At 43.7% G+C, this 25,628-nt stretch overlaps 1 protein-coding gene across 1 annotated transcript in view; it reads right to left on the bottom strand.

Moving 5' to 3' along the window:
* The window catches only part of PRKCE (protein kinase C epsilon), a 491,004-nt gene that overhangs the window by 178,623 nt on the left and 286,753 nt on the right, over positions 1-25,628 (bottom strand). The window contains exons 5-10 of the mRNA XM_040351558.1: positions 23,170-23,255; positions 16,650-16,779; positions 13,548-13,690; positions 8,925-9,021; positions 6,294-6,508; positions 1,400-1,573 (exon numbers count right to left, since the gene is read on the bottom strand). Of these exons, the coding sequence (XP_040207492.1) occupies positions 1,400-1,573; positions 6,294-6,508; positions 8,925-9,021; positions 13,548-13,690; positions 16,650-16,779; positions 23,170-23,255 (845 nt within the window). The remainder of the gene's footprint in view (positions 1-1,399; positions 1,574-6,293; positions 6,509-8,924; positions 9,022-13,547; positions 13,691-16,649; positions 16,780-23,169; positions 23,256-25,628) is intronic.

Below are 25,628 nucleotides of genomic sequence, written 5' to 3'. Positions count from 1 at the left end.
GCTGTACAGGATCCCATGATATCTAATGGCCGCCCTGATGAAACCAGTTGGGTGTACAAGGCTGTACGACCTTGCATATGGGCCTCAGCAGCTGTGTGAACAAGGCCTTTGACTAGAGGTGGTTGTGAACCACTATTAATTAACGGTAGAAACATTTGTATGATCTTTGAGGGTGTGTAGGAAAGAGTAAAGTAAACCCCCTGTTACCTTTTTATAAGTCTTTTTCCTGTTAGGGAGATTTCCCCTAACTTCCGGTCCCAAAGACACAACAGGATTTGAAAGGAAGTCTCTCCAGATGAATGGAAGGCAGTTGTCACTGGTGTCGCCATTAGAACCCCAAAAAATACCTAATTTCTTTTTAGCGTTAAACAAGAAACCATGAGGTTTTTCATGACAACCTTGTCATGTTTAGTAGAATAAAGTAGGGCTAAAGATGTGTCCTACAAGGCGAATGTGGGGAATGTGGGGAAATCTTCCAATGGGGACCAAAGCAGAAATAAAAGCATCAATTTGGGGATTCTTATGCCGCGTACACACGACCGTTTTTAATGTCATTGAAAAAAACAAAGTTTTTCTCGAAGTGATTCTGGTCAAGCCTGCCTTGCATACACACGATCATAAAAAAAAAAATGCTCGAGCAAAGCGCAGTGACGTACAACAGCACTATATAGGGGAAGTTCCATTGGAATAGCGCCACCCTTTGGGATTGATTATGCAAATTTCCCTTCTCATAACTTGCTTCTGAGCATGCGTGTTTTTTTCCCATCGCCTACACACGACCATTTTTCACGACGTGAAAAATGACGACGTGAAAAACGTAGAGAAAAAATAGAGCATGTTCTAAATTTTTTAATGGCCATTTTTCACTTTGAGAAAAATGCTCTGGAGCCCACACACGATCGTTTTTAATGACCAATTAAAAAAATTGAATTTTTCTTGTCATGAAAAACGGTCGTGTGTACGCGGCATTAGCTATGACTAAGCATTGAGGTTCAATGTGAAACGCGTCAGCAGTTTATTTCCCACTGTATGCTGTTTTTTTGTAGTGCATTTCTTTTTACCCAATAAAGGGCACGTCTTTTTTAGACTTATTGGAGTGCGGCTGTCCATATACGTTCCTTCCTTTTGCATGTACGCGGCATCAGCTTTAAAAATGTTTCTGTTCAATGATTAGCATTCACCAAGGGCCCTATTGAGAAACACAAGGAGCTGTTACCCACAACAGCCAATTGGAATTCACCTTCTGCTAATCAAACATTGGTAAACTGAAATCTTATTGGCTGCTATGGGTTTCACTGCTCTTTGCCAGTAAAGATCCAGTAAATTGACATCTCTTATTTCAGTAACAAATGCAGAACGTAGTACAAGTTTGAAGCCACACAGTCCACACTCACATTACCTTCGTCTGAAAGCAGCAGTACAGCTGTGTTAGGTACGGATGTTTTCTCGCCAGAGCCAAGATCCTTTTCTCTGTCATAGTGCAATCAACGTCGTCATCCTGTAATATCACGTCTTTCTTCAAGACCTTCACAGCATAGACTTCATCTTTACCTTTGACTTCAGCAAGCATGACCTAGGAACAGAAATAGAAAAATATGGTCATCACCACCTGCCCTATACGAGAGTCGATACATATATGTATATTCTGGGCACTTGTATGAAAAACTGCAATTTGCCATCACTGACTTAAAGGGGGTGTAAAGACAAAAATATTTTCCTTAAATTAAAGTCTGACAGTAGCTGATAAAGTAAAAAGTAATGTTTTGCATTATAACTAGTTTGATACCTGTTGAAATTGAGCTGTTTTATTCACCTCCAGCACTCCTGAATCGTTATTCTCACTGACTTCCTGGTTTGCAGTGCGCATTCATTCTTGCTACATCACGGCCTAATGGGAACTACAGATCCCATTAGGCTCAGCCTCCATGCCTGTGAGGGATAAGAGAGCCTCTTCACGCAGGGCTGTAGTCATAGGGAGGGGGTGAGCACATTCTGCTTTCCACCATGCAAAACGGCTCAGATGCTGGTGGAAAGCAAGAAGAGGAGTGACAGGAAATGGCATTTTTAAACCTGGATTACTGTATTTTGAAAGTCAAAAGGAAAAACGAGGTAAGTGATATTTAAATGCTCTAGCTTACAGCAATCAATTGATCTAATAAAAAATTAACCTTTAGTGTTTTAAGGCTAGTTTACGTTAGCGCTAGCCCTCTGAAGAGCAATCTATGGTGAATCGCTCTTCAGATGGCATGTGACAGGCAGGGACAAGGCATTATATCACCTGCTCACCTCCTATTTTAACCTGGGAAAATTGACATCACAACCATGTGCATTGTACATAAACAGAAATTTGTTTTGTTTCGGATATAGTCATTATGTGCTAATTTTGTTTCGTTGATTCGTTTCAGAATTTGTTTAGTTTAGTTTATTTTCTAACGAATTCCAAATTTTTGAAACAAATCGACTTTGGATCAGTCAAAAAATTAGCGACTGATTTGAATTCTGTGCGAGAGCTGAAATGTAAACAAAAGAATGCTGGCAATAAAAAATTCTAAAAAAACATAAAACAAACTAACAGTGTGCCCCCCTCCCAATCCATACCAGGTACTTCGGGTCCCCCCGAAAATCCATACTAGACCCTTATTCAAGCATGTAGCCTGGCAGGCCATGAAAGCGGGCACCTCCTGAACCATACCTGGCCAATGGGCTCTTAACATGAGCCCTCTCCAAAGCATGTTTGATGGGGACAAGGGCCTTTTCTCTATGACCCTTGTGGGAATCTGCGGCTGGGGGCCTTATCGAAATCTAGAAGCCCCCTTTAACAAGGGGACACCCAGATCAGCCCCCCCAGTGTGAATGAGTATGGGGTAGTATCCGTAGCCATTCACCAAAAAAATGTAAAAAGTGATGAAGTAGATGGTGTAGCTCCATCGTCAATCATGCCGCACTCGGGAAAAAAAAAAAAAAAAAACATTCGGCCTTGTCGAATGCTCCCTGCCGAATGTCTGCTTCTCCATCTGAAATTTCTTAAATAGCTAAGGGGCGGAGTCACCTGATGACATCAGAGGGTGACCCAGCCCCCTCATGACGTCATTGGCCAGGGCATGCTGCGTCTATGACATCACAAGGGGGCAGGGAACACTCGCTGAAGGGCCCGAAGGGCATGGTATGGAAATGGGGGGGAACCCACTGTTTTTTTCTGAATTTTCTATTGCCGGCATACTTTTGTTTACATTTCAGCGCTTGGTGGGGAAGCCCGCTAACAGTTGATGATTTACCGGTTGTTAAGGATGCAGCAGACAGCTTCCCAGACCACTCCTTAGCAACCAGCTATTTTTCACACAGAATTCAAATCATTCAGAAAATTTGGAATTCGTTAGAAAATGAATAAACATAACGAAATTAAAGTGAAGGTTCCCCTAAAAATAAACTTTTAAGATTAGATTCATGCTCATTTTATCTAGGGGAATCGACTAGTTTTTTTAAAAATGAAGCTGTACTTACCATTTTAGAGAGCGATCTTCTCCGCCGCTTCCGGGTATGGTCTTCGGCATTGGGCGTTCCTTCTTGATTGACAGGCTTCCGACAGGCTTCCGACGGTCGCATCTATCGCATCACGAGTAGCCGGAAGTAGCCGAACGTCGGTGCGCAGGCGCCGTATAGAGTCGCACCGACCTTCGGCTTCTTTCGGCTACTCGTGACGCGATAGATGCGACCGTCGGAAGCCTGTCAATCAAGAAGGAACGCCCAGACCCGAAGACCATACCCGGAAGCGGCGGAGAAGATCGCTCTCTAAAACGCTAAGTACTGCTTCGTTTTTAAAAAAACTAGCCGATTCCCCTAGACAAAATGAGCATGAATCTAATCTTAAAAGTTTATTTTTAGGGGAACCTCCACTTTAAACAAAATTTGTTACCATTGCATTCGAAGATTCGGATACATCTGAATAACCAAAAATGTGTCCGAATTCATATTCGGACCAAAACGAATTGCACGTGTTTAATTGCACATGGTTGAGGAACAGCTGTGGTGCAGCTCTATTCGGGTGAATGGGTTGTGTTCGGTGGGCAGTAATGATGGGGAAAATAATTCTTGCCACAATGTGTACACCCCCATCAGATGCCTTTGCAGCTTAAAGGGGCGTGGTTGAGAAGGGGGCAAAAATGTGTCTCAATCACGTGTTTTTTACTGTCCCCCAGCTGCAAGTATAAACAAGCCCTATGTCCAAGTTTTATTTTAAAAGAGACCCTCCTTGCCACTTTAAGAATACTGATAACATCTGACAGACATGAAGTGTAGGTACCCAGAAGGTACACATACCTGCAGCAGCTTTCTATATTCACCACCAGCACGCTAGGTAGTTCTGATCGGGCTAAGCTTATATTTTTGTCCATCCAGTTCTCAGATTTACACTGCCCACTTATACTCTGGTCACATGATCATGTCCCAGTACTGGATTCAGTTTAGAAGAGGGACAGCCGACAACGGATGCCCCCCATAGTAAGCCTATAGTAGGCTCTGCAGTCTTTGTCGCTGCCTCTCCTCTGCACTGAAGCCGACCCCTGGGGCCCAATCATGTAACCGGACCAGCACAGCTTCAGAATAGGAAAGTATAGGCATCCTTTCTCTTACAGAATTGATGGGATAGACTTAGAATGGGGGTGGGAGTAGGTTTAGGCTTAGTTAGAATTTGACTGGAACTCCACTTTAAAGAAGGACTCTCACTTCAGTCTGACACATCCCAGCTGCGTGCCTCTTGCCGTTTCTTGTCTGAGGCAAGTACCTGGAGCCAAGACCAGCCCTGTTATCAAGCAGCCATCTACTTGCTAGCTACTTTGTTTGGACAGCCACAGCAGAACCTTATAGCTAGGCTTACAAAGCACATAGGACAAAGTATTTCATGTAGTTTTCCACCTGGGGAACAGAACAAAAAAATTAAGTGAGAGCTCTTTTATGGAGAATGTCTTCATTTTAATTCCTTGCTATGAACTACTCCATGGGTGCTCAATTTGCGTCCCTCCAGCTGTTACAGAAGTCCCATGAGGCATTGCAAGGCTGACCGTTACAAGCATTACTCCCAAAAGGCAGAGGCATAGTTTTGTAACAGCTGGAGGGCCAAAGGTTGAACACCCATGATCTACTATTTTCCCAATGATGTCGTCCTCATCTCACTTTAGTCTCTTCTCCTACTCCCTTGTGATCTGCACATCATGCCATTGCAACAGCCATCTTCTCTTGACCTTCCGACCAATGCCATTGGCCGCTTACTTTGTAGCAGAGTTTATATACACTTCACCAGAGGTTATATGGAAAAAAAATTGACTGTCTGCCTAGTGGTCTTCAAACTGTGGCCTTTTGCTTACCTTTACCCAAGTCCTTGAGACACTATTGACTATTCTATCCATTGATACGAGACAGTATTACTTCCACTGACACCAACAACGGGGCATAATTTCTCCCACTAATGCCGCGTACACACGATCAGAAATTCCGACAAGAAAACCGTGGATTTTTTTTCCCAGACGGAATTTTGTCTCAAACTTGTGTTGCATACACACAGTCATACCAAATTCCGTCCTTCAAGAACGCGGTGACGTACAACACTACAACGAGCCGAGAAAAATGAAATTCAATGATTCCCAGCATGCGTCGAATTGCTTTAGAGCATGAGTGTTTTTTTGTGCGTTGGAATTGCATACAGACGATCGGAATTTCCGACAAGAACTTTTGTCGGAAAAATTGAGAACCAGCTCTCACATTTTTCCTGGCGGAAATTCCGACAGAAAAATTCCAATGGAGCATACACACGGTCAGAATTTTCGACCAAAAGCTCACATTGGACTTTTCTTGTCGGAATTTCCAATCGTGTGTACGCGACATAACACTAACACATAACACCAACAGTGAGGCAGTATTTCATCCACTGATATAAGACACTATTACTCCCACTGACACCAACAATGGGGCAAAAGTACTACCAATAACAACAAAATGGGGCATTATTTCTACCATTAACACCAATAATGAGACACTATTCAATTCACCGATATGAGACACTATTGCTCCCACTGACACCAAATATGGGGCATAATTTCTACCACTAACACCAACAATAAAGGCACTATTCCTCCCCATATATCAAAGATGAGGAATTATTCCTCCCACGGGTGCCAGGACAGCAGGACATTTTCTACTCCCACTGGCCACTCTGGCCCCACTAAAGTCTGTAGGTCCTTTGTTTAGAATATTTGGAGACCCCCCTCGCCTAGGCACAGTATATAAAAAATATCACAAACCTTTCCAAAACTGCCTTTCCCTAATACTTTGATGAAGTTGAAGTCCTCCAGACCTGTCCTCTTGTATTGGTGGATTTTGATCTCTCCGTTCTCTCCATTTTCCCCCGTTACCGTTAGCTGATTGTCCGTTGTCGCAGTGGCTGCTGCTTTGTGCTCTTCCCCCCGGTTGTCGAATGACAGCGCTTTTCTGATGTTGTTTTCAAGTTCTTTGATTTCTACGTTAAGAAAAAAAAAATTATCAAAGAAAGAACTTCGGCAAGAAAGTTCTGAACAAACGGACTTTGAGGTTTGGGTTCACAAGTACTGTGATCAGGATCTATCGGAGGAGTTCCTGTCATTGCCTTACTGTTCCTGGCCCACCCCTAAGATTCATTGGACTTTAGTTCTTTCAGGTACGGAGGCAGAGCATTACATGTGGACATATTTTCAGGAAGCCATGTACAGCACCCTCCCAGCTTCTCCCATCAGCCTTGATCTGCCTGCACTGAACAGAGAGGCACAGAAGCCTACTGATGATGTTCATAGCTCTGAATCAGAGGTGCTCAACCTTTTGAAGAGCGAGGTAATTTGGTAAACAGTCACGGGCCACAATGAAATGGTTCAGAATTTTTTTATTTTAACTAGCATAATGAACTATTTCCGCTGACTGCCAGCAGGAGGAAGAAGAGGAGAAGCCAGACTTCATCAGTTGCAGGAGGAAAATGGAGAGGATTGGTGTCGCTGCTCCTGTCCAAGTGTAAAACAGAATGTGACAGAGAGACTGCACAGGCCCCCTACACCATGTGATGGGGCCGTCACTGTGACCCCTGACGCTACACCATTGGGGGGAACCCTTATAGGGCCCTTACCATCCTGAGCTCCCTATATGTCTGCTTTCACAATGATGTGCTGTGACTTACCCTCACCATGAATGCGGCATTGTGCATCTGTGGCTTTCATGAAAGTTAACTATGCTTTGCCATAGACTTCTATTATATCTTGTGGGTATGATGCACTTTCTGAAGGCACGCCAAAACTCCTGCATTTAGTTTGAGGTCGAAGACCACATCAGAGGGCCAGGGACAGGTAAGTGTCCGATTAGTAAAAGTCAGCAGCAACACTTTTTGTTGCTGCTGGCTTTTAAATAAGTAGAACTCCACTTTAAAGTGGAGGTTCACCCGGAAATACGATTTTTTTTAACCTTAGATTCCTGCTCATTTTGTCTAGGGGAATCGGCTAGTTTTTTTTAAATCAAAGCTGTACTTACCGTTTTAGAGATGCATCTTCTCCGCCGCTTCCGGGTATGGGCTGCGGGACTGGGCGTTGCTATCTTAAATTAACAGTCTTCCGACAGGCTTCTGACGGTTGCATCCATCGCGTCACGATTTTCCGAAAGTAGCCGAACGTCGGTGCTCAGGCGCAGTATAGAGCCGCACCGACGTTCGGCTTCTTTCGGCTACTCGTGACGCGATGGATGCGACCGTCGGAAGCCTGTCGGAAGACTGTCAATCAAAATAGGAACGCCCACTCCCACAGCCCATACCCGGAAGCGGCGGAGAAGATCACTCTCTAAAACGGTAAGTACAGCTTCGATTTTAAAACAACTAGCCGATTCCCCTAGACAAAATGAGCATCAATCTAAGGGTAAAAAAATTTTTATGGGTGAACTCCCGCTTTAAAGTGATACTAAAGGTTAGAATTTTTTTTTTTAAACAAACATATCATACTTACCTCCACTGTGCAGCTTGTTTTGCACAGAGTGGTCCCAATTCACATCTTCTGGGGTCCCTCGGCGGCTCTTTCGGCTCCTCCCTGCATCAGATAACCTGGGAAGCGATTTGCCAAGGGGGTTACCTTGCGGGCACGCTCCCGAGTCCAGCATTTGCGTCTATAGACACGAATGCCGGATTCGGCCCCGCCCACGTCATTGGATCCGATTGACAGCAGCGCGAGCCAATGGCTGCGCTGCCATCAATCTATCCAATGAAGAGCCGAAAAGACCGGCCCGAGATCCAGCACGTTCGACGCAGGACTTTTGGGAACCAGTTTTTAGGGTGGAACATACAACACGTTATCACTTCTGCAGTCTCCCCCGATCCCCCCTTCCTGTGACACCAAGCCAGGGATCTTCTCACTGCACCCACTGTCAGAATTTAAAAAGAGCACGCCCATGCAGGACTCCGACCACACAGCCGCATCATTCATTCATAGAGTTCTGTGAATGCATGCCTACAAGCATCGTCAGCCTTTACGGCCGATGGCTTGTAATCCTCAGTGAGCGCTCTCGTAGTAGAAATAGTGCCTGTAAAGCGCCTGAAAACTACTATTCTCTGTGCTTTCACACCAGGATGGTGTGCTTGCGGGACGTTAGAAAAAGTCCTGCAAGCAGCACGCCCCTGCCCATTGCAATGAATGGGCTGCGCTTCCGAAGCACCTGAAAAGCTCTTCTGAAGGGCCGCAACACGGGGGTGTTTTTAACCCCTTTCTTTGGGGTTAAAAGCGCCCCACTAGCGGCCAAAAATCACAGCTAAAACTAGCAGTCTTACAGTCAACACAATACCAAAGATATAGAAACAGCATACATGTACAAGTCATATAAAATATATATTATATAAAATATTTTTTTTTTAAGAATAGCAGAAAATAACAAACCCTGATCACATGGAGATGTTGGGGCAGATTTTGACCTATCGTCTTCCACCGATGGACCCCCGGTAATCGACGGCTGAGTCTCGACACCTGCATTTAGCTAAATAAATTACACAGCATTAGAAACAATATTTTTAAGCTAGAATACCAAGCTAATGTTAGAAAACTATTGAATATATTTGGCAAAAAGCAGATGTGTATATATAAAAAAAATATATATATACTAAAATAATTACATTTCCATGTTTTGTGTACTGTAAGACCAGAGATAGTGAATGCAGGGTCCTGGGTTTAGTAACACTTTAATACTGCTCTGCACTTAGACACAAAGATAGTTACTACGGTTTTCATGACCAAAGGTCCTTGAAGCAGTAGTAGAATACACTGGAAAACTTGACTATAAACTTTAAAAAAAAAAAAAGCTTAAAATCATAAAAAGCAACTTTAAAAAAATAAAATAATTTTTAAATGTTTAATTTATTTTTTAACCGATTGCCAATCAGCCGCCGTCATTTTACTGCAGCAGGTCAGCTCGTTCCCGCGGACCGTCGTAGCTGTATGTCGGTCACTTTATGCGGGATAGCTGGCAAGAGGCAGAACAGGGACGTGTGTGTGTTTAAACGCACACATCCCTGTTCTGTGAGGTGAGGAGGGGAGATGTAGATTGTGAGTTCCTATGAGCTGGGAACCACGATCTGTCATCTCCTATAGTGAGTTCCATCCCCTCACAGTTAGAACACACATTAGGGAACACAGTTAATCCCTTGATCAAACCCCCTAGTGTTAACCCCTTCCCTACACGTGTCATTTACACAGTAATCCACGCATTTTTATAGCACTAATCGTTACCTCTGCCGGGTTAGCCCCCCCATATAAAAACAATTGACTTTTTTTTATGCAGTTTGTTAGATCAGGTTAGATCAATCATTGTTTGCGTTAGATCACACACAGAAGAAGCAATATTAACAGTTATTTGCTGGGGGGGCTAACCTGTCATCAGCCCCCCCATATGAAATTTTCTGGCCAAAAATCATTCAGGCTAATAGATATTCGTTAGATCCGGTAAGATCAAGTGGTTTATGTGAGATCTAACGTTAAAACCACTTGATCTTACCGGATCTAACGAATATCTATTAGCCTGAATGATTTTTGGCCCAAAAAATTGATAAGGGGGGGCCAGCCCCCCCTCATTAATCACGTAAGTCTCTAATTATGTGAGATCTAACGTTAAAACCACTTGATCTTACCGGATCTAACGAATATCTATTAGCCTGAATGATTTTTGGCAAGAAAATTAGATAAGGGGGGGCTGATGACGGGTTAGCCACCCCCCCAGCAAATAACTGTTAATATTGCTTCTTCTGTGTGAGATCTAAAGCAAACAATGATTGATCTAACCTGATCTAACAAAGATCTAACAAACTGCATAAAAAAAAGTACATTTTTTTTTATATGGGGGGGGCCAACCCGGCAGAGGTCTAATCGTTATATAAATGCCAATGGTCCCAAAAATGTGTCAAAAGTGTCTGAATATCTCTGCCATAATGTTGCAGTCCCAATAAAAATCGCAGATCGCTGCCATTACTAGTACCTGCCTAACTATGAAAAAATTAGCTTTTAAAAAAATAAAAATAAATTGGGGCCATTTATTACAGCAAAAAGTACAAAATAGTGTTTTTTTTTTCAAAATTGTTCCTTTTTTTTGTCTATAGCGCAAAAAATAAAAAATGCAGAAATTTTCAAATACCACCAAAAGTAAGCTTTATTTGTGGGGAAAAAGGACATCAATTTAGTTTGGGTACAGCGTCTCAGGACCACACAATTGTCAGTCAAAGTGACACAGTGCCAAATCTCAAAAAATGGCCCGGTCATTGAGCAGCCAGTTCCTCCTGGGTTGAAGTGGTTAAAGTTATAGTCAAGTTAGTGGAGTTGTACTTTAAAAAATACTCCCACTCTCCAAGTGCAATGAATCTGGCCAATGCTTTCTCCTTGGTCCAGTGTTCATTACTCCACTATGGTCCTGGCTGGCTGCTCTTCATACAGCGCGCATGTGCACCACAGTCCCATTCATTCCTATGGGTAAGCTGTACTCATAGCAGCCTCCTCGGTGTACAGCTTACCCATAGGAATGAATGAGACTATGGCATACTTGTGCATTATAAAGAGGAGCCAGACAAAACCTTTTGAAGAAAAGCCTACTAGGCAGGGTAGGGAAGAGTCTATTATCCCATGTGTACTGCTCTCAGGCGTGTAGAACGATTTATTAAAGGACAACCTAAGAAAAGGGGCATGGTTTACCATAAGAAGTGACTTTAATAGGAGGGAGAGCATGACAATCTAAGCCAGGTAATGCCCTGTGTAACCTAATATGACCCCTACTGCACGGACCTTCTACTTCTCATTCCCATCCAATGCTTGATCGTTCTCATATTGAATGTAAGTCTGTTCTCTGTAGCAGCCTAAATTAGTGGCAGTCACATAAAATGCCGTAGAACAGCCGGTCATGCCACAGTCCCATGACTATCTTATTTAGCAGAGGCTGGCACGGACTTCTGGATTACAGAAAGCTCATGGGATACATGGCAGCCCGAGGACTGTGGAAATATAAACAAGTTCCACAAGATATACTTGATGTCCCATTTCATCGTGTTGCTATCAGGGATGGGTACTGTTTACTGTGGCATCTAGAGAGTTAATTTCATTTTTTGCAAACACAAGTACTAAACAGAAAGGTGTTCACAGATATTGGAGAATATTTACAACTGGACTTGTGTGGATTTCAGTCATGAGAGATATCCCTCCACCTGAGCTTGAAATTAGCTTAATGTTTTACTCTGAGAGTTTCAAGTGGAGGATGTCTATATAGAGTCCCCTAATGCTGAAGTGCGTGTTTCAACCATGATCTTTCATCGATACAACGGCTTTGTTGGCCCAACAGTTAAGGACTTAGGTCAACGCTATGTCAGGACCTGGGTCTGAACCTGTGACCTCTGCTGTGTCTGGTGATGTCTATTCTTGCTAAGCCACCGGAGATACTGGAGAGCACCCTGTCTTGATCCATGGACAATCCTGCCTTGTTTCTACTGAACTTTGAACTACTTGCTCCTCCCGAGTACTTCTTATTGAAGCCATGCCTTTGTATATACTGTTAGCCAGATTATTGTGCTCTCTCCAGCCAGTATCTCGATGTTGTCACTCCTGCTACCATCCATATCCCTGCTACCACTCATTACTGACTTTTGGCTTGTTCTTTGACTATACTTCCGCCTAATCCCAATTTGCGACCAGCTGTTGCCGACCTTTGGCTTGTTTACTGACTACGCTTCTGCTTGATCCCTACCTGCTATATCTGCTACTTGACCCCGGCTTGTTCACCTCCTGGTGGGGTGATCCTGAGGACCGCAAACGGTTACTAACACTAAGCAAACCCATCTCCACCATCAGGAGCTCTGGTGAACACCAGTTAGTGTATAGACTCTGCACCACAGGTGAGCCCTAAGAAAACCCATCTCCACCACCAGGAGCTCTGGTGAACACCAGTTAGTGTATAGACTCTGCACCACAGGTGAGCCCTTGTCATCCGCTGCTGCACTTATCGAGCTCTGATTGGTGGGACCCTCTCTACTGTTATAGCTACAAGCTACGGGCCTCCAAGCCTGACCCCGGACTGTGACATTCTAGCCCAGTCTTTCTCAACCATTTTTCAGTCAAGGCACTCTTAAAAATTATGCACAATCTCAAGACACCCCATTCTACAACGTGAAAAACAAAACTTTACCATCTACACATCGTAGCAACATCAACACATGTAGGACACCCAATATTAGAGGTCATTTATTCTTAAAAAGCAATTAAACCTTTGTACACTGGTACTGACTAGTATTCCAATGTTTCTCTTCTGCCTCAGTTTCTCTCCCTCATTCAGCCAATGTGATCCCAGAGCTGACGGAGAGGGGGCAGGGGAGAGGCAAACCAAGATGGTGTGCAGGACCCCATTGTCCTCCTTATCAACCATTTACATCATTGGTTGTTAGGACGCCGACAGCTTGAAAATTGTAATGAAGGCTGAACAGACACACTCCTATGCAATTTTTTCATCGAGCTATGAGTAAGCACCCGACCTTGGGGTGAAACATGTAAGCCGATAGCTGTTAGTTCACCTTTGTATCTGGCACTTAAATAAAGAAATTGCATAGGAGTGTGGTCGTCCAGCCTTCTTTTTTTCTAAGTATCTGTTTGAGGGCTTGCTGCCTCCATGTTTTTGGAGCAGCAGGGTAAGAGAAATTGCCTTAGAGCGATGTACATGTACACATTGAAAATTGTAATGGTGCACAATAAAAACCTGTGGCTTTGCATAATTAAAAGGCAGGCTTGACCCATCCACTGGCTTGTATACAGTTTTTGGGCAATTGTTAGCACTTTGCCAAGGCACCCCTGAAGAAACCTGAAGGCACCCTGGTTGAAAAAAAGCTGCTTTAGACCATTTATAACCAATACAAGTAGTTTCTACGTACCCACATCTTGTTATCTGAATATAATTACAGATAAAACATTATGTATAATTATTTCTATCTTTAATATATAAAGATAAAAGAAAAATGCACATTAAAAGATAAAAGGTCATACCTTTTTCCGTCGCTGCCCAGCGGCTGTAATTTTATCCGGCGTGACGCCAAGATCCGCTAGTACTTTAGCTATACCCCGAGAGTCCACCCCACAGTTTGGTGCTACATTGGATTCACAGCGTCTGTGTACGTTCATTTTACACACTGGATAAATATTGAAAAAAAAAAAATTAGACAAAATTCAATCTCCACACATTTTCATGGCCATTAAATTCAAGCCTCAGCTGGTAACCATACATGGGTTGAAATTCGTCCAGTTCAGCAGGGACTTGCCAAATTTCAAACCATGTGTGGGCATCCATAGATCAACTTCTCTAAAATAGGAATATTAGAAACCCTTTTCCGATTAGCAGCTGCAGCAGTTGATCAGTTTATTTTGACAGCGGACAGTCCTGCAGTGAGAATACAATGTCTCAACAGGGAGATTCTTTCATTTATCTCCCTTGTGTTGATGATGGAATCCATTCTTTTTTCAGCCCGCTGGGTGAACCAAAAAAAAGGACCCATCTATGCCAGCTCTAGGCTTGGATTTCTTTGCTCTTCTTATAATTGTCTTATATTTGACACAGATCATGTCAGAAAAGTCAGCATTCTTCAGGTGCTTCTGTTTAACAATGTTGCACACCAATGGCGCCATGTTGGCTATGGTCCTTCATGGTAGCAGCTCGATAATCCTCATAACGGACGTGAATGTATGTGAATTCAGCCATCTTTACTCCTTACATTTGCTTTCTACTTAGTGGTACAACAGAACAAATTTGTCCACTAATAACCTTCCCTTCAACTCCCTGATGCGTCTCTATTTCAAAGTGGAATTAAACTTGCAATTTTGAAAAAACGGTGACACACAGGGTTTTTAGAACAGAAGAGACCTAAGTGGTGTCTGCCATTAATGCTTCTCCCAGCTGGTCAGCGGTAATGTACACTGAGCCGCACATGTACAGCTCAAAGTACATTTACACGCCATTCAGTGCTCTGATTATGTGACTACCGTGCACATGTGCGGGAGTAACGTCATTGTGTCCCAGACATTCAAACTCAGAGCAAACTCAGAAGAGAGACTGATTAAAGATGGAAGCACCTAGGACCAGTATGGAGTGGAGACAATGCTACGCGGGTGGGCTTTGACAGGTACTGTTAGTCTGGCATAATATGTGCTTTTATACTGTGCATAATGGCATAAACCATCTGGGGGTCTGTAACGGAATGGCCCGTGACACCCAGAGACCTTTGAAGGATGTGGGGTACGCCTGTGCCAGCGTCACTAATGACTCTTGGGTCTAGGGTCATCCTGTGCCCCTTTTGGGACATGGGACATTACTGATGATTCATGTTTTGCAGGATATCTTGGAATATTACAAGTTGTTAAAGTCTGACTCTAACAGGTCAATAGACTATTGAGATGCCAAGTCTGCTACTGTGGTGATGTGGATTGAAACTGAGAGTCAGCCTGGCTGGCTATTATGGGATGTTAAAGTATCTTGCTGTGATTACATTCTGTGTCCATTATACTAATTAAGTCTGAAAGGTCAGATGTCTCCTTTCAGGGGTAGGGAATTAGCATGTCAATTATGTTTAGTAAAGGACTGTTTTTTGTGTAACAGGTGACCGTCTGGGTAATGAGTAGTAATTAACTCACCTGAATGTCATTATCTAAAAGAATGTGATTGAAGCCCCATTGTGTGATGTGTGGGTGGAGTGTGTCTTTGATTACTGTAACATGCCTGTAACTGCATAAAAAGCTCAGAGTGTACCATTAAAGATTCATTCATTTGAAACCAAAAAGAACAGAGCTTGTGTCTCGTCTTAATTCTGGGGGAATTGGTTGGAGTGTCAGATAAGCTGTCGTGGTTGATGGGATGGAAATCGTAAACGGTGGTGACCGTTAGAGGGTCCAAAAAAAAACCCCCCGCAATTGGTTCCTACTGCTGTCTATCAAAGTCAGTCAGCCAATGAGAAGAGAAAGGGAGTGGGGCTGGGCCATGCCTGAATGGACACAGGGAGCTGTGACTCGGCTCTGGGGCTGCCCCCATAGCAGCACTCAACAGTATGGATGAGCTCCAGCGTGTTCGCAAAGTACACGTGCAGAGCCCGCCAGGAAGTCTGCACGGCGCTGCGCTAATCACAGCCAGGGAGACATTGTCCCGATGCTCGGCTGCAGAGATCGGGAAATGTGTCCCTGGCTGTGATTAGCGCAGCGCTGTGCAGACTTCCTGGCGAGCTCTGCACGTGTACTATGCAAACACGCTGGAGCTCATCCTTACTCAACAGGAGGGAGGGGCCAGGAGCACCGAAGAGGGACCCGAGAAGAGGAGGATCTGGGCAGCTCTTTGCAAATCCACTGCACAAAGCAGGCAAATATGGCATATTTGTTGCTTTTATTTTTTCATCAGCTGTCAAGCGGGATTTCCTGCGGATAGCTGAATGTAAAAAAAACAATTATCAGCAATCATAATAATAAAAAAACAAAAAGTGTGGAGGTCCCTCCACAATGCTGACCAGCTCCGCACCCTTGCGACGTCATCAACCCAGCATGCCCTGGACGATGACTCCACAAGTGGGCAGGGTCCTTCCTTTATTTAGTGTTAGGAGGTGGCGGAGCTTTTGTTGGGTAATTGACAATGGATCTTACCCAGGGGACATTGTTTTTTTTTTTTTTTAAAGGACTTGTCAAAAACAGTGTATGCATTTTTCTTAACTTTTTTTGGTAAAAGAGTACCCCTACTTATTCACATAAGGGGCGGTATCTGGGGGCCCCCTTGTCAAAGGGGGCTTCCAGATTCCAATAAGTCACCCCCACAACCACCAGGCCAGGGTTGTGGAGAAGAGGCCCTTGTCCTCATCGACATGTTAAGGGCATGTGGCCTGGTATGGTTTGGGGGGGGGCGCTCGCTCCGCCCTCTTTCCTGCCCTACCGGGCTGCACCCTATAAGGGTCTGGTATGGGTTTTGAAGGGAAAATGCCATTTCTTTTTTTTTGCCATGGAGTTCCCCTCAAAAGCCAGTCTTGAACTTTACACGTTTTGACGCCTTTGTCTACACACTTTTTAGGTGGGAATGGAGCCTTATATAGGCAATTGTGGAAACAAAATAAAACTTCTTACCTTTGCATTGTAAACCTTGCCGCATGAGGCCCCATAATAATGAACCACAGTGATCACAAAACGTAGGGACTTTGTAGTTGTGGATGCCGAACTTGTGAGGCATGTTAACACTAAAACGCTGGGAGCCCACCTGTTGGTACACAAAATGATTGTCTTATATAGGGAATACACTATCCACATCACTAACACAACACAACAATATCAAAGCTGAATTCTAAGCATATACAGTATAAAGATACAACATTTTCTAGCTAGGTATTCATGAACTCTTTCCCGCTCAGGGGTCACTGAAGACCAGATGCATAAGCAAAATTTAGCAGTGTCGGTATGTGTTGTTTACCTTGATTACATCTCTAATTAATTTGCCCACCTAAATGTTTTTTTATTTTATTTTTTACGTTCATAAATGACTTTGTTCATTTGTAAAATGTATTTTTTTTAATACTATAACTGTATCCAACAATTATAGTGTTCAACAGAAGCCCACTGCCATTTTTTGGTTGTAGTGACCTGCAAGACAAAACCGCTTTTTTTGTGAATGAAGCCTTAAAAGCGGTAATTAATCCAAAACCAAAAATGTTATATATTGCAGTTTAGATGTGGTGGCTGCACCAGTTTTCAATTTTTTAGGCTTTTATCCCTCTGTTTTAACCTGGTGATCTAACCAGTAACACATCTCCTGTATTAGAGTGCCCCTACTCTGGATAAATACGCACAGGTGGCACCATTTTGACAGTGACATTGTCAGTCTGGGGGGAAGAGGAGTGTTGGATGTATAAACAGATTTAGATAACGAACAAATTGAAGCCAAACTAATATTTTATAAGCAGTTACAGCAGTTACCGTATTTATCGGCGTATACCGAGCACTTTTTTCCCCTTAAAATAAGGGGGAAATCGTGGGTGCGCGATATACGCCGATACCCGCTTCCCGCACTCAGTTTGAATGCCTGCGCCGACATATACCGAATGCAGTACACTCGGCTACATTCGGCCAGGCTCGGCTTCGCTCGTGCTCACGCATAAACGTCACAGAGCGTGAGCACGAGCGAAGCCGAGCCTGGCCGAATGTAGCCGAGTGTACTGCACTCGGTATATGTCGGCGCAGGCATTCAAACTGAGCGCGGGAAGCGGCAATTCGATGGGGTGACAGCGCGGGAGAAGCCGGGAGGACACCACCGAAGCCGCAGACGGACCAGACGAGGCCGCTGATGGACGCCGCGCAAGACACCAAAACTGTAAGTACTAAATATTTTTTTTACAGGAATTGCGGGTCCACATTAGGGGTGCATGCTATACGCCGGAGCGCACAATACCCCGATAAATACGGTATTTATTTTTTTCCTTTTGGGATAAAAGGTTTCACATAAATTAATTAAAACGGATCAGTAAGCACCACCACTAGTCTTAAATGGTTTGTCTCATCTCTGTAACAGATACATTCTGCTGGAGAGCTTGTTCTTTGGAAAAACAGACTTACTAGAGTAGACAGATCACCAGATAAAAATAGAAGAACAAAAGCCTAAAAAAAATAAAAAATAAAGCAGCCATCACATCTAAGAAATGGTAAGCTGCAATATAATAAATGTTTGCCTTTGGGCTGGATACCACTTTAAGCTTGATTGCCAAATAATTGAATGAAATATTGATCACACGATCAGGAACCATTCTGATTGGTTCCTGATTAATAGAACTGTGGCTGTCAGTGAAGTTTGACAGTTAACGGCGGAAAGTGTTGTATAGTAGCTGTCAAATTCAAAAGGAATGACTTGCATTAATGTATCCTCATTGCTCTGAGAAAATTCATATACAGGTTGAGACTGAGATTAATAAATCATTAAGTTATTTTTTTTATATACTTTGCATTTAGCGGTTTGTCTCAAGCTCAGCTTTAAATATTTAATGTAATTTTCCTCTTTTAATGAAACTGTATTTTCACCAGGGACCTGAAAGAGGTTTATAAAACTTTGGAAGAGATTTAGCTCACAAGCATCTATCCAAAATTAAAGCATCAATTTTTAGAGGGACTAATTGTCTTTCATTACTGCCAGAAGTGTGCATTTAAAAAGGAAAACTCCACTTTTGCTTAAAAGCGATTTATTTCTAGTTATTTTAATTTAAATATTATTATTCCATTTCAATATGCAGCCTGCTACGATTAAAACTTTCAAAAATGTGACTTGCTTCTTTCTATGTTTTCCTGCAATTACAGCAACACTGGGTGCATAATGTGCATTGCCTGCGTACAGCACACGCCCAGAAATCGGATATCCTTTCACTGATTGGCTCACTTCTTTCCCAGAAGTTTGTTTCTCATTGTCCAATCATGTGATTGCAGCGAGCACACCAGGGTTCAAGTCCTGCGGGAACGCGTGGGAACGGAGTTCCTGCATTTTTTTCACAGCAGGAACTCTGTTGCCTTTGCAGGACTAGAGCAGCCGAGAGCAGCCGCCCGAGCCAATCCTTCACTAAGCGGCGATGCCCAGCTCGAGTCACTGTCAGGGGCAGGCGAACCTTAGTAATCCTTTATGTTACTGGCCGCTTCCTGTATATGGATTCATCAGGCAGTGTGCGGGTATTCCGTCACGTCTTTGATGCCGCAATGTCTCCTGGGAGCTTTTGTCATTGTTCCCAGGAGACATTGCGGAGGTCTGCCGCGAGTTATCGCCAGATTTAGAAAGAACTTGCTTATTTCTAAATCCCGCGATAACTCGCGTCAGACCTCCGCAATGTCTCCTGGGAACAATGACAAAAGCTCCCAGGAGACATTGCGGCATCAAGGACGTGACGGAATACCCGCACACTACCTAATGAATCCATATACAGAAAGCGGCCAGTAACATAAAGGATTACTAAGGCACAGTGGATCAAAAAAAAAAAAATGGTTTAGTAATTATGCATATGAGCGTATAATTTTGTATTTATTTTTGGTGAGGGAGTGGATCTTGGGTGGGAGTTCCCACACTTTTTTTCCCCAGGACTTGACCCTGGAGCACACCCCACCTTTTCGGCACTCTGAAAAGAAGAAGGGTCTCTTAATATCCACAGAAAAGGCGGCAAATTTATTTAAACAACACATATGGGCAGCACAGTGGCTAAGTGGTTAGCACTTCCACCTAGCAGCACTAGGGTCGCTGGATCAAATCGCAACCATGGCACTACCTGCGTGTAGTTTGCATGTTCTCCCTGTGCGGGTTTACGCCGGGTATTCCTGTTTCCTCCCAAGACATTCTGGTAGGTTAATTGGATCCTATCTAAATTGGTGTGTGTGTGTATTGTAAGCTCCTTGAGGGCAGGAACTGATGTGAAGGTACAATATACTCACAGGCTCACTTTATTATGTACACCTGTTCATTTGCTTGGTAACACAAATTGCTAATCACCACAAGGCAGCAACTCAATGCATTTAGGCATCTAGACATGGGGAAGACAATTTGCTGAAGTTCAAACCAAGCATTAGAAAGGGGATTTAAGTGACTTTGAACATGTCATGGTTGTTGGTACCCGAAGAACTAGTCTGAGTATTTAAAAATACTGCTGATAATCTGGGATTTAACGCACAATCATCTCTCAGGTTTACAGAGAATGGTCCGAAAAAGAGAAAAAATATCCAGTGAGTGGCAGTTATGTGCATGAAAATTCCTCGTTGAGGTCAGAGGAAAATGAGCAGACTGGTTGGAGATGACAGGAAAGCAACAGTAACTCCTGTCAGCTAAGAACAGGAAACAGAGGCTACAATTCACACAGGATCACCAAAATTGGACAAGATTGGAAAAATGTTGCCTGATCTGATGAGTCTCATTAAGCTGTGACATTCAGATGGTCAGAATTTGGCGTAAACATCATGAAATCAGGGATCCATCCTGTCTTGTATCACCGGTTCAGGCTGCTGGTGGGGGTGTAATGGTGGGGGGGATATTTTCTTGGCACTCTTTGGGCCCCTTAGTACCAATTGAGAATCATTTTAAACCCCACGCCCTACCTGAGTATTGTTGCTGACCATGTCCATCCCTTTATGACTCCAGTGTCCCCATCTTCTGATGGCTCCTCCCAGCAGGATAATGCACCATGTCACAACGATCCAATCATCTCACCACTGGACAATGAGGTCACTGCACTCCAATGGCCTCCACAGTCACCACATCTCATCCAATAGAGCGCCAAACCATAGATTCGCATCATGGATGAGCAGCCGACAAATCTGCAGTAACTGTGTGATGCCATCATGTCACTATGGAGCAAAATCTCTGAGGAATGTTTCCATCTCCTTGTTGAATCTATGCCACGAAGAATGAAGGCAAAAGGGGTCCAACCCGGTACTACCAAGGTGTACCTAATAAAGTGGCTGGTGAGTGTATATGTGAACTGACAGCACTATAGAACAGGGGTGCCCAACCAGTGGTCTGCAGAGCCTTCTCATGTGGCCCGCGCCCTCCTGCTCTCGGATGGAATAGAATAGAATACTGTTATTAAAGGTCAGTTTATTATTCAAATCACAGGGCCGGATTCAGATACCTGAGCATATCTGTCCGGCCGGCGTAACGTATCCTAGATACGTTACGCCGCTCTAACTTTGGGCGCAAGTTCGGTATTCATAAAGAACTTGCGCCCTAAGTTACGGCGGTGTAACGTATGTGGGCCGGCGTAAGCCCGCCTAATTCAAATGGGGATGTTGGGGGCGCCTTTTATTTAAATTTGGCTTGACCCCGCGTATTTTACGTTTTTTTTTAACGGCGCATGCGCCGTTCGTGAAAACGTCCCAGTGCGCATGCTCGAAAATCCGCCGCAAAACGTCATTGCTTTCGACGTAAATTACTTCCAGCCGTATTCGCGAACGACTTACGCAAAGGACGTAAAAATTTGAAAACTTGGCGCAGGAACGACGGCCATAATTAACATAGGATACGCCGCACATACCCCTCATATAGCAGGGGTAACTTTACGCCGGAAAAAGCAGAATGCAAACGACGTATAAAAAAAGCACCGGGCGGTCGTTTGTTCGTTTCTGAATCGACGTAAATAGTAATTTGCATATTCCTTGCGTAAACAAACGGAAGCGCCACCTAGCGGCCAGCCAGAAAATGCAGCCTAAGATACGACAGTGTAAAACACTTACACCTGTCGGATCTTAGGGATATCTATGCGTAACTGATTCTCTGAATCAGGCGCATAGATACGACCGAGCGCACTCAGAGATACGACGGCGTATCAGGAGATGCGCCGTCGTATCTCTTTCTGAATCTGGCCCACAGTGTATATATGGGCATATCTGTTCTGCAGTGGTTACTGGGCTGCTTTCAAACTGATCCGCAGGTGCAGAGCAGTTTACCTGCGGGCATATGCAGAGCAGACACGGACACGCCATCCACCCGCTCTGCTCATTGTGGCCCGTGACCGGTTACCAAGCCGCTTAAGTGGCCCTCACTCTTCAAAAGGTTGGGCACCCCTGCTATAGAAGTACCTATAATAAATAATAAGTAATAATACACAATGACAGTTTCTTGAACTATAATTTTGCCAATTGGAGGCAAATGGCTGGTTTCTCTTTAAGGAACAACCCTAAATCCACAGGCTAGAACTACCCTGAAAATACACAAATGTAAATGAAAAACCAACCCCAAACCCCCCTCTACTCTTCTCATCCTCCCTGTGCAACAACATTTTCTGAAGGAGCAACTGAGAAGCTGGGAGAATGGAGAAGGTGAGTATTGGTAGGTTCTCTTTTGCCCATTCAAGTCTCATTACTTTTTCAGTAAGAAGGTGTAGCCCGGCAGGCAGGGGTGTATTTAGGTTTTGTGCTGCCCTAGGCCTGACTAAACTCGTGCACCCCCTAATTTAAATATGACCCACCCCTTCCTGTCAAGGCCACACCCCTTGCATTTTAAGACCCACCCTGAAATTTTCAAGTGGGGACACTAGTTCTGATGGCCTGGGGGGGTGGGGGGCAATGGATTCCCTTAATTTGCATAGATTTCCTCTCACTTCCTGTTTGGCTATGGGACAGGAAGTGAAGGGAAATCTCTACAATGTGACAGGGGTGGTAATAAATTAAAAGCAACACGCGCCCCCCAGTTGCAGAATGCCAACCGCCCACATACTGGAAGCAGTGCGGCTGATTTATGGGGGCGCTAAACTAATTTGCCCAACAGTGTAGCGCAAGCCGGCAGGGGACACTATCCGTGCTGCCCCCCTGCAAAGTGCTGCCCTAGGCCTGGGCCTTGTTGGCCTAGGCCAGGATACAGCATTGCCGGCAGGCAGACCTTTATCCATAAAAATGGCCAGTGTGATCACAATGTTTGAATTTTCTTCTGATAAGTCCTATGAATACAGTAGGGTTATGGTTGAAGGTTGACCACCTCTGGAAGGTTGACCATCTCTGGAATTTCGGTAGCACTGGCAGCCGGTCCGGGCTCATGGAAGTCGAGCAATACAGAATGATGTGGGAGGAACACAGGCAGAGGAAGAGTCCCCCATGGTGGTTTTTAACAAAGAGCAACCATCTAATAGTCTGAACCATTTACCTCATCGTGAGTTTCCTGCTTCTTCAGGCCAGCACACTTCGTTATGATAAGCTCATGGCATCTCTTGTGAACTACGCAAGTGCAAACTATAAAAAGAAGAAAAAAAAATAAACTTTTTGGAGGCGCATGTGCAACAGTCTTCAGGAGACGATACTGTCCCCTCCCAAATTTAAAAAAATCATTTTACATTGAAATACCATGCTGAAGCCACGTGGCAAGCCTTTGGCACACAGTTCCGGCACAATCCCCTTGACTTCAATGGACACGCCTGGCAACATCACTACTTGCCAAATGTGACACGCCAAGTAAAATTTGCCGCACTGTGAAGTGATGCGCTGTGACCGCAGAAAATTGAGTGGTTGCCATGATCATTTGTAGATTAAAAAGAAGAAGGAAAAAAAACAGGTGAGAAAACGCCACTGTCTAAAGCCTGGTACACACGACCAAATTTTCTGCAGACAAAGCGTAGGACTTTTGTCCGAAGGGCGTTGGCCGTGAACTTGTATTGCATACAAACACTAAAGAATTGTCGGCTAGCAAACATCAAACGACGTGTTTTTTCAGCTCTTTAGCGCCACCCTGTGGGCAACTTCTGCTAAGCTTGTGTTATGGTGAGCATTGCTTCTGAGCATGTGTTTGTACTTTGTAATTTTAAACACACAATTGTTGTCGGAAAATTTTAAGACATGCTTTCCCACATTTGTTGGCGGAAAATCCGACAACAATTGTCCGATGTAGCATACAAAACAGGTTTTCCGACAACGGCCTGTCATCACAAAATTCCCGTTGGAAAATCCGATTGTGTGTACGGGCCTTAAGAGTAGTATGTATGGAATATTGTGAAAAAAGGAGATGTACTCACACACAAGTACTTGGATAGCGCATTTCGAGAAGTACTCAAGATGACCAACAGGGAGGAATCTTTGAGGTGGGCAAATTCAATAAAATATTCAGGGGTCTCTAGCAAGTTTACCGATGCGCACAGATGGAGAAAGCACAAAAAGAGAGCTCACCACTTTTCACCATATTCCATACAGGAGTGGAACCTTCTATCCTGTGTTTTTTCTTTTTTAATTTACATGGTATTGTTGGGAAAGTTCCCAGATCCCATTTGGAAGAGAGAAGCAGAAAAAAAAGTGTGAATTCCTATATGAACTGCCATAAACTCATATGGACTTTAACCACTTAAAGCGGGGGTTCACCCGGAAAAAAAATGTTAACATTAGATTGAGGCTAATTACAGGAAGCAGAATCGGGTGTTTTTTTTAAATCAATGCAGTACTTACCATTTTAGAGATAGATGTTTTCCGCCGCTTCCGGGTATGGTCTTCGGGAATGGGCGTTCCTATTTGATTGACAGCCTTCCGACGGTCGCATACAGCGCGTCACGAGTTGCCGAACGCCGGTGCGGCTCTATACGGCGTTTGCGCACCGACGTTCGGCTACTTTGGGAAACTGGTGACGCGCTGTATGCGACGGTCGGAAGGCTGTCAATCAAATAGGAACGCCCAGTCCCGCAGCCCATACCCGGAAGCCACGGAGAACATCTATCTCTAAAACGGTAAGTACTGCATTGATTTTAAAAAAAAACACCCGATTCTGCTTCCTGTAATTAGCCTCAATCTAATGTTAAAAATTGATTTTTTTTTGGGTGAACCTCCACTTTAAGGACAGAAGGTGTTTTTCAGATTTGGTGTTTACAAGACTAAAACAGTTTTTTTTGCAAAAAAATTACTTAAAACCCGCAAACATTATATATATATTTTTTCTAACACCCTAGACTAGAGAATAAAATGGCGGTCATTGCAATACTTTTTGTCACACCGTATTTGCGCAGCGGTCTTATAAGCGCACTGTTTTTGGAAAAAATTCACTTATTTGAATTAAAAAATAAGACAATAAATTTGGCCCAATGTTTTTATATATTGTGAAAGATAATGTTACGCCAAGTAAAATGATACCCAACATGTCACGCTTAAAAATTGCGCCCGCTCGTGGCATGGCGTCAAACTTTTACCCTTAAAAATCTCCATAGGCGACGTTTAAAAAATTCTATAGGTTTCAATTTTTGAGCTACAGAGGAGGTCTAGGGCTAGAATTATTGCTCTCGCTCTAACGATCACGGCGATACCTCACTTGTGTGGTTTGAACACCGTTTTCATATGCGGGCGCTACTCGCGTATACGTTCACTTCTGCACGCAAGCTCGTCGGGACGGGGCGCTTTAAAACATTTTTTTGGGGGTTTTCTTATTTATTTTTATTTTATAATTTTTTACACTGAAATAAAAAAAAAATGTATCACTTTTATTACTATTACAAGGACTATAAATATCCCTTGTAATAGAAAAAAGCATGACAGGTCCTCATATATGAGATCTGGGGAAAAAATTCCCAATAAGCCTATATGGATTGATTGCAGCATCTATACCAGGGGTGTCCAAACTTTTTTCAAAGAGGG

Source organism: Rana temporaria, chromosome 4 (assembly GCF_905171775.1).
Source record: "Rana temporaria chromosome 4, aRanTem1.1, whole genome shotgun sequence".
Classification (NCBI taxonomy): domain Eukaryota; kingdom Metazoa; phylum Chordata; class Amphibia; order Anura; family Ranidae; genus Rana; species Rana temporaria.
Note: the sequence above shows the minus strand (reverse complement) of the source record. Positions and strands in the feature narration are given on the sequence as shown.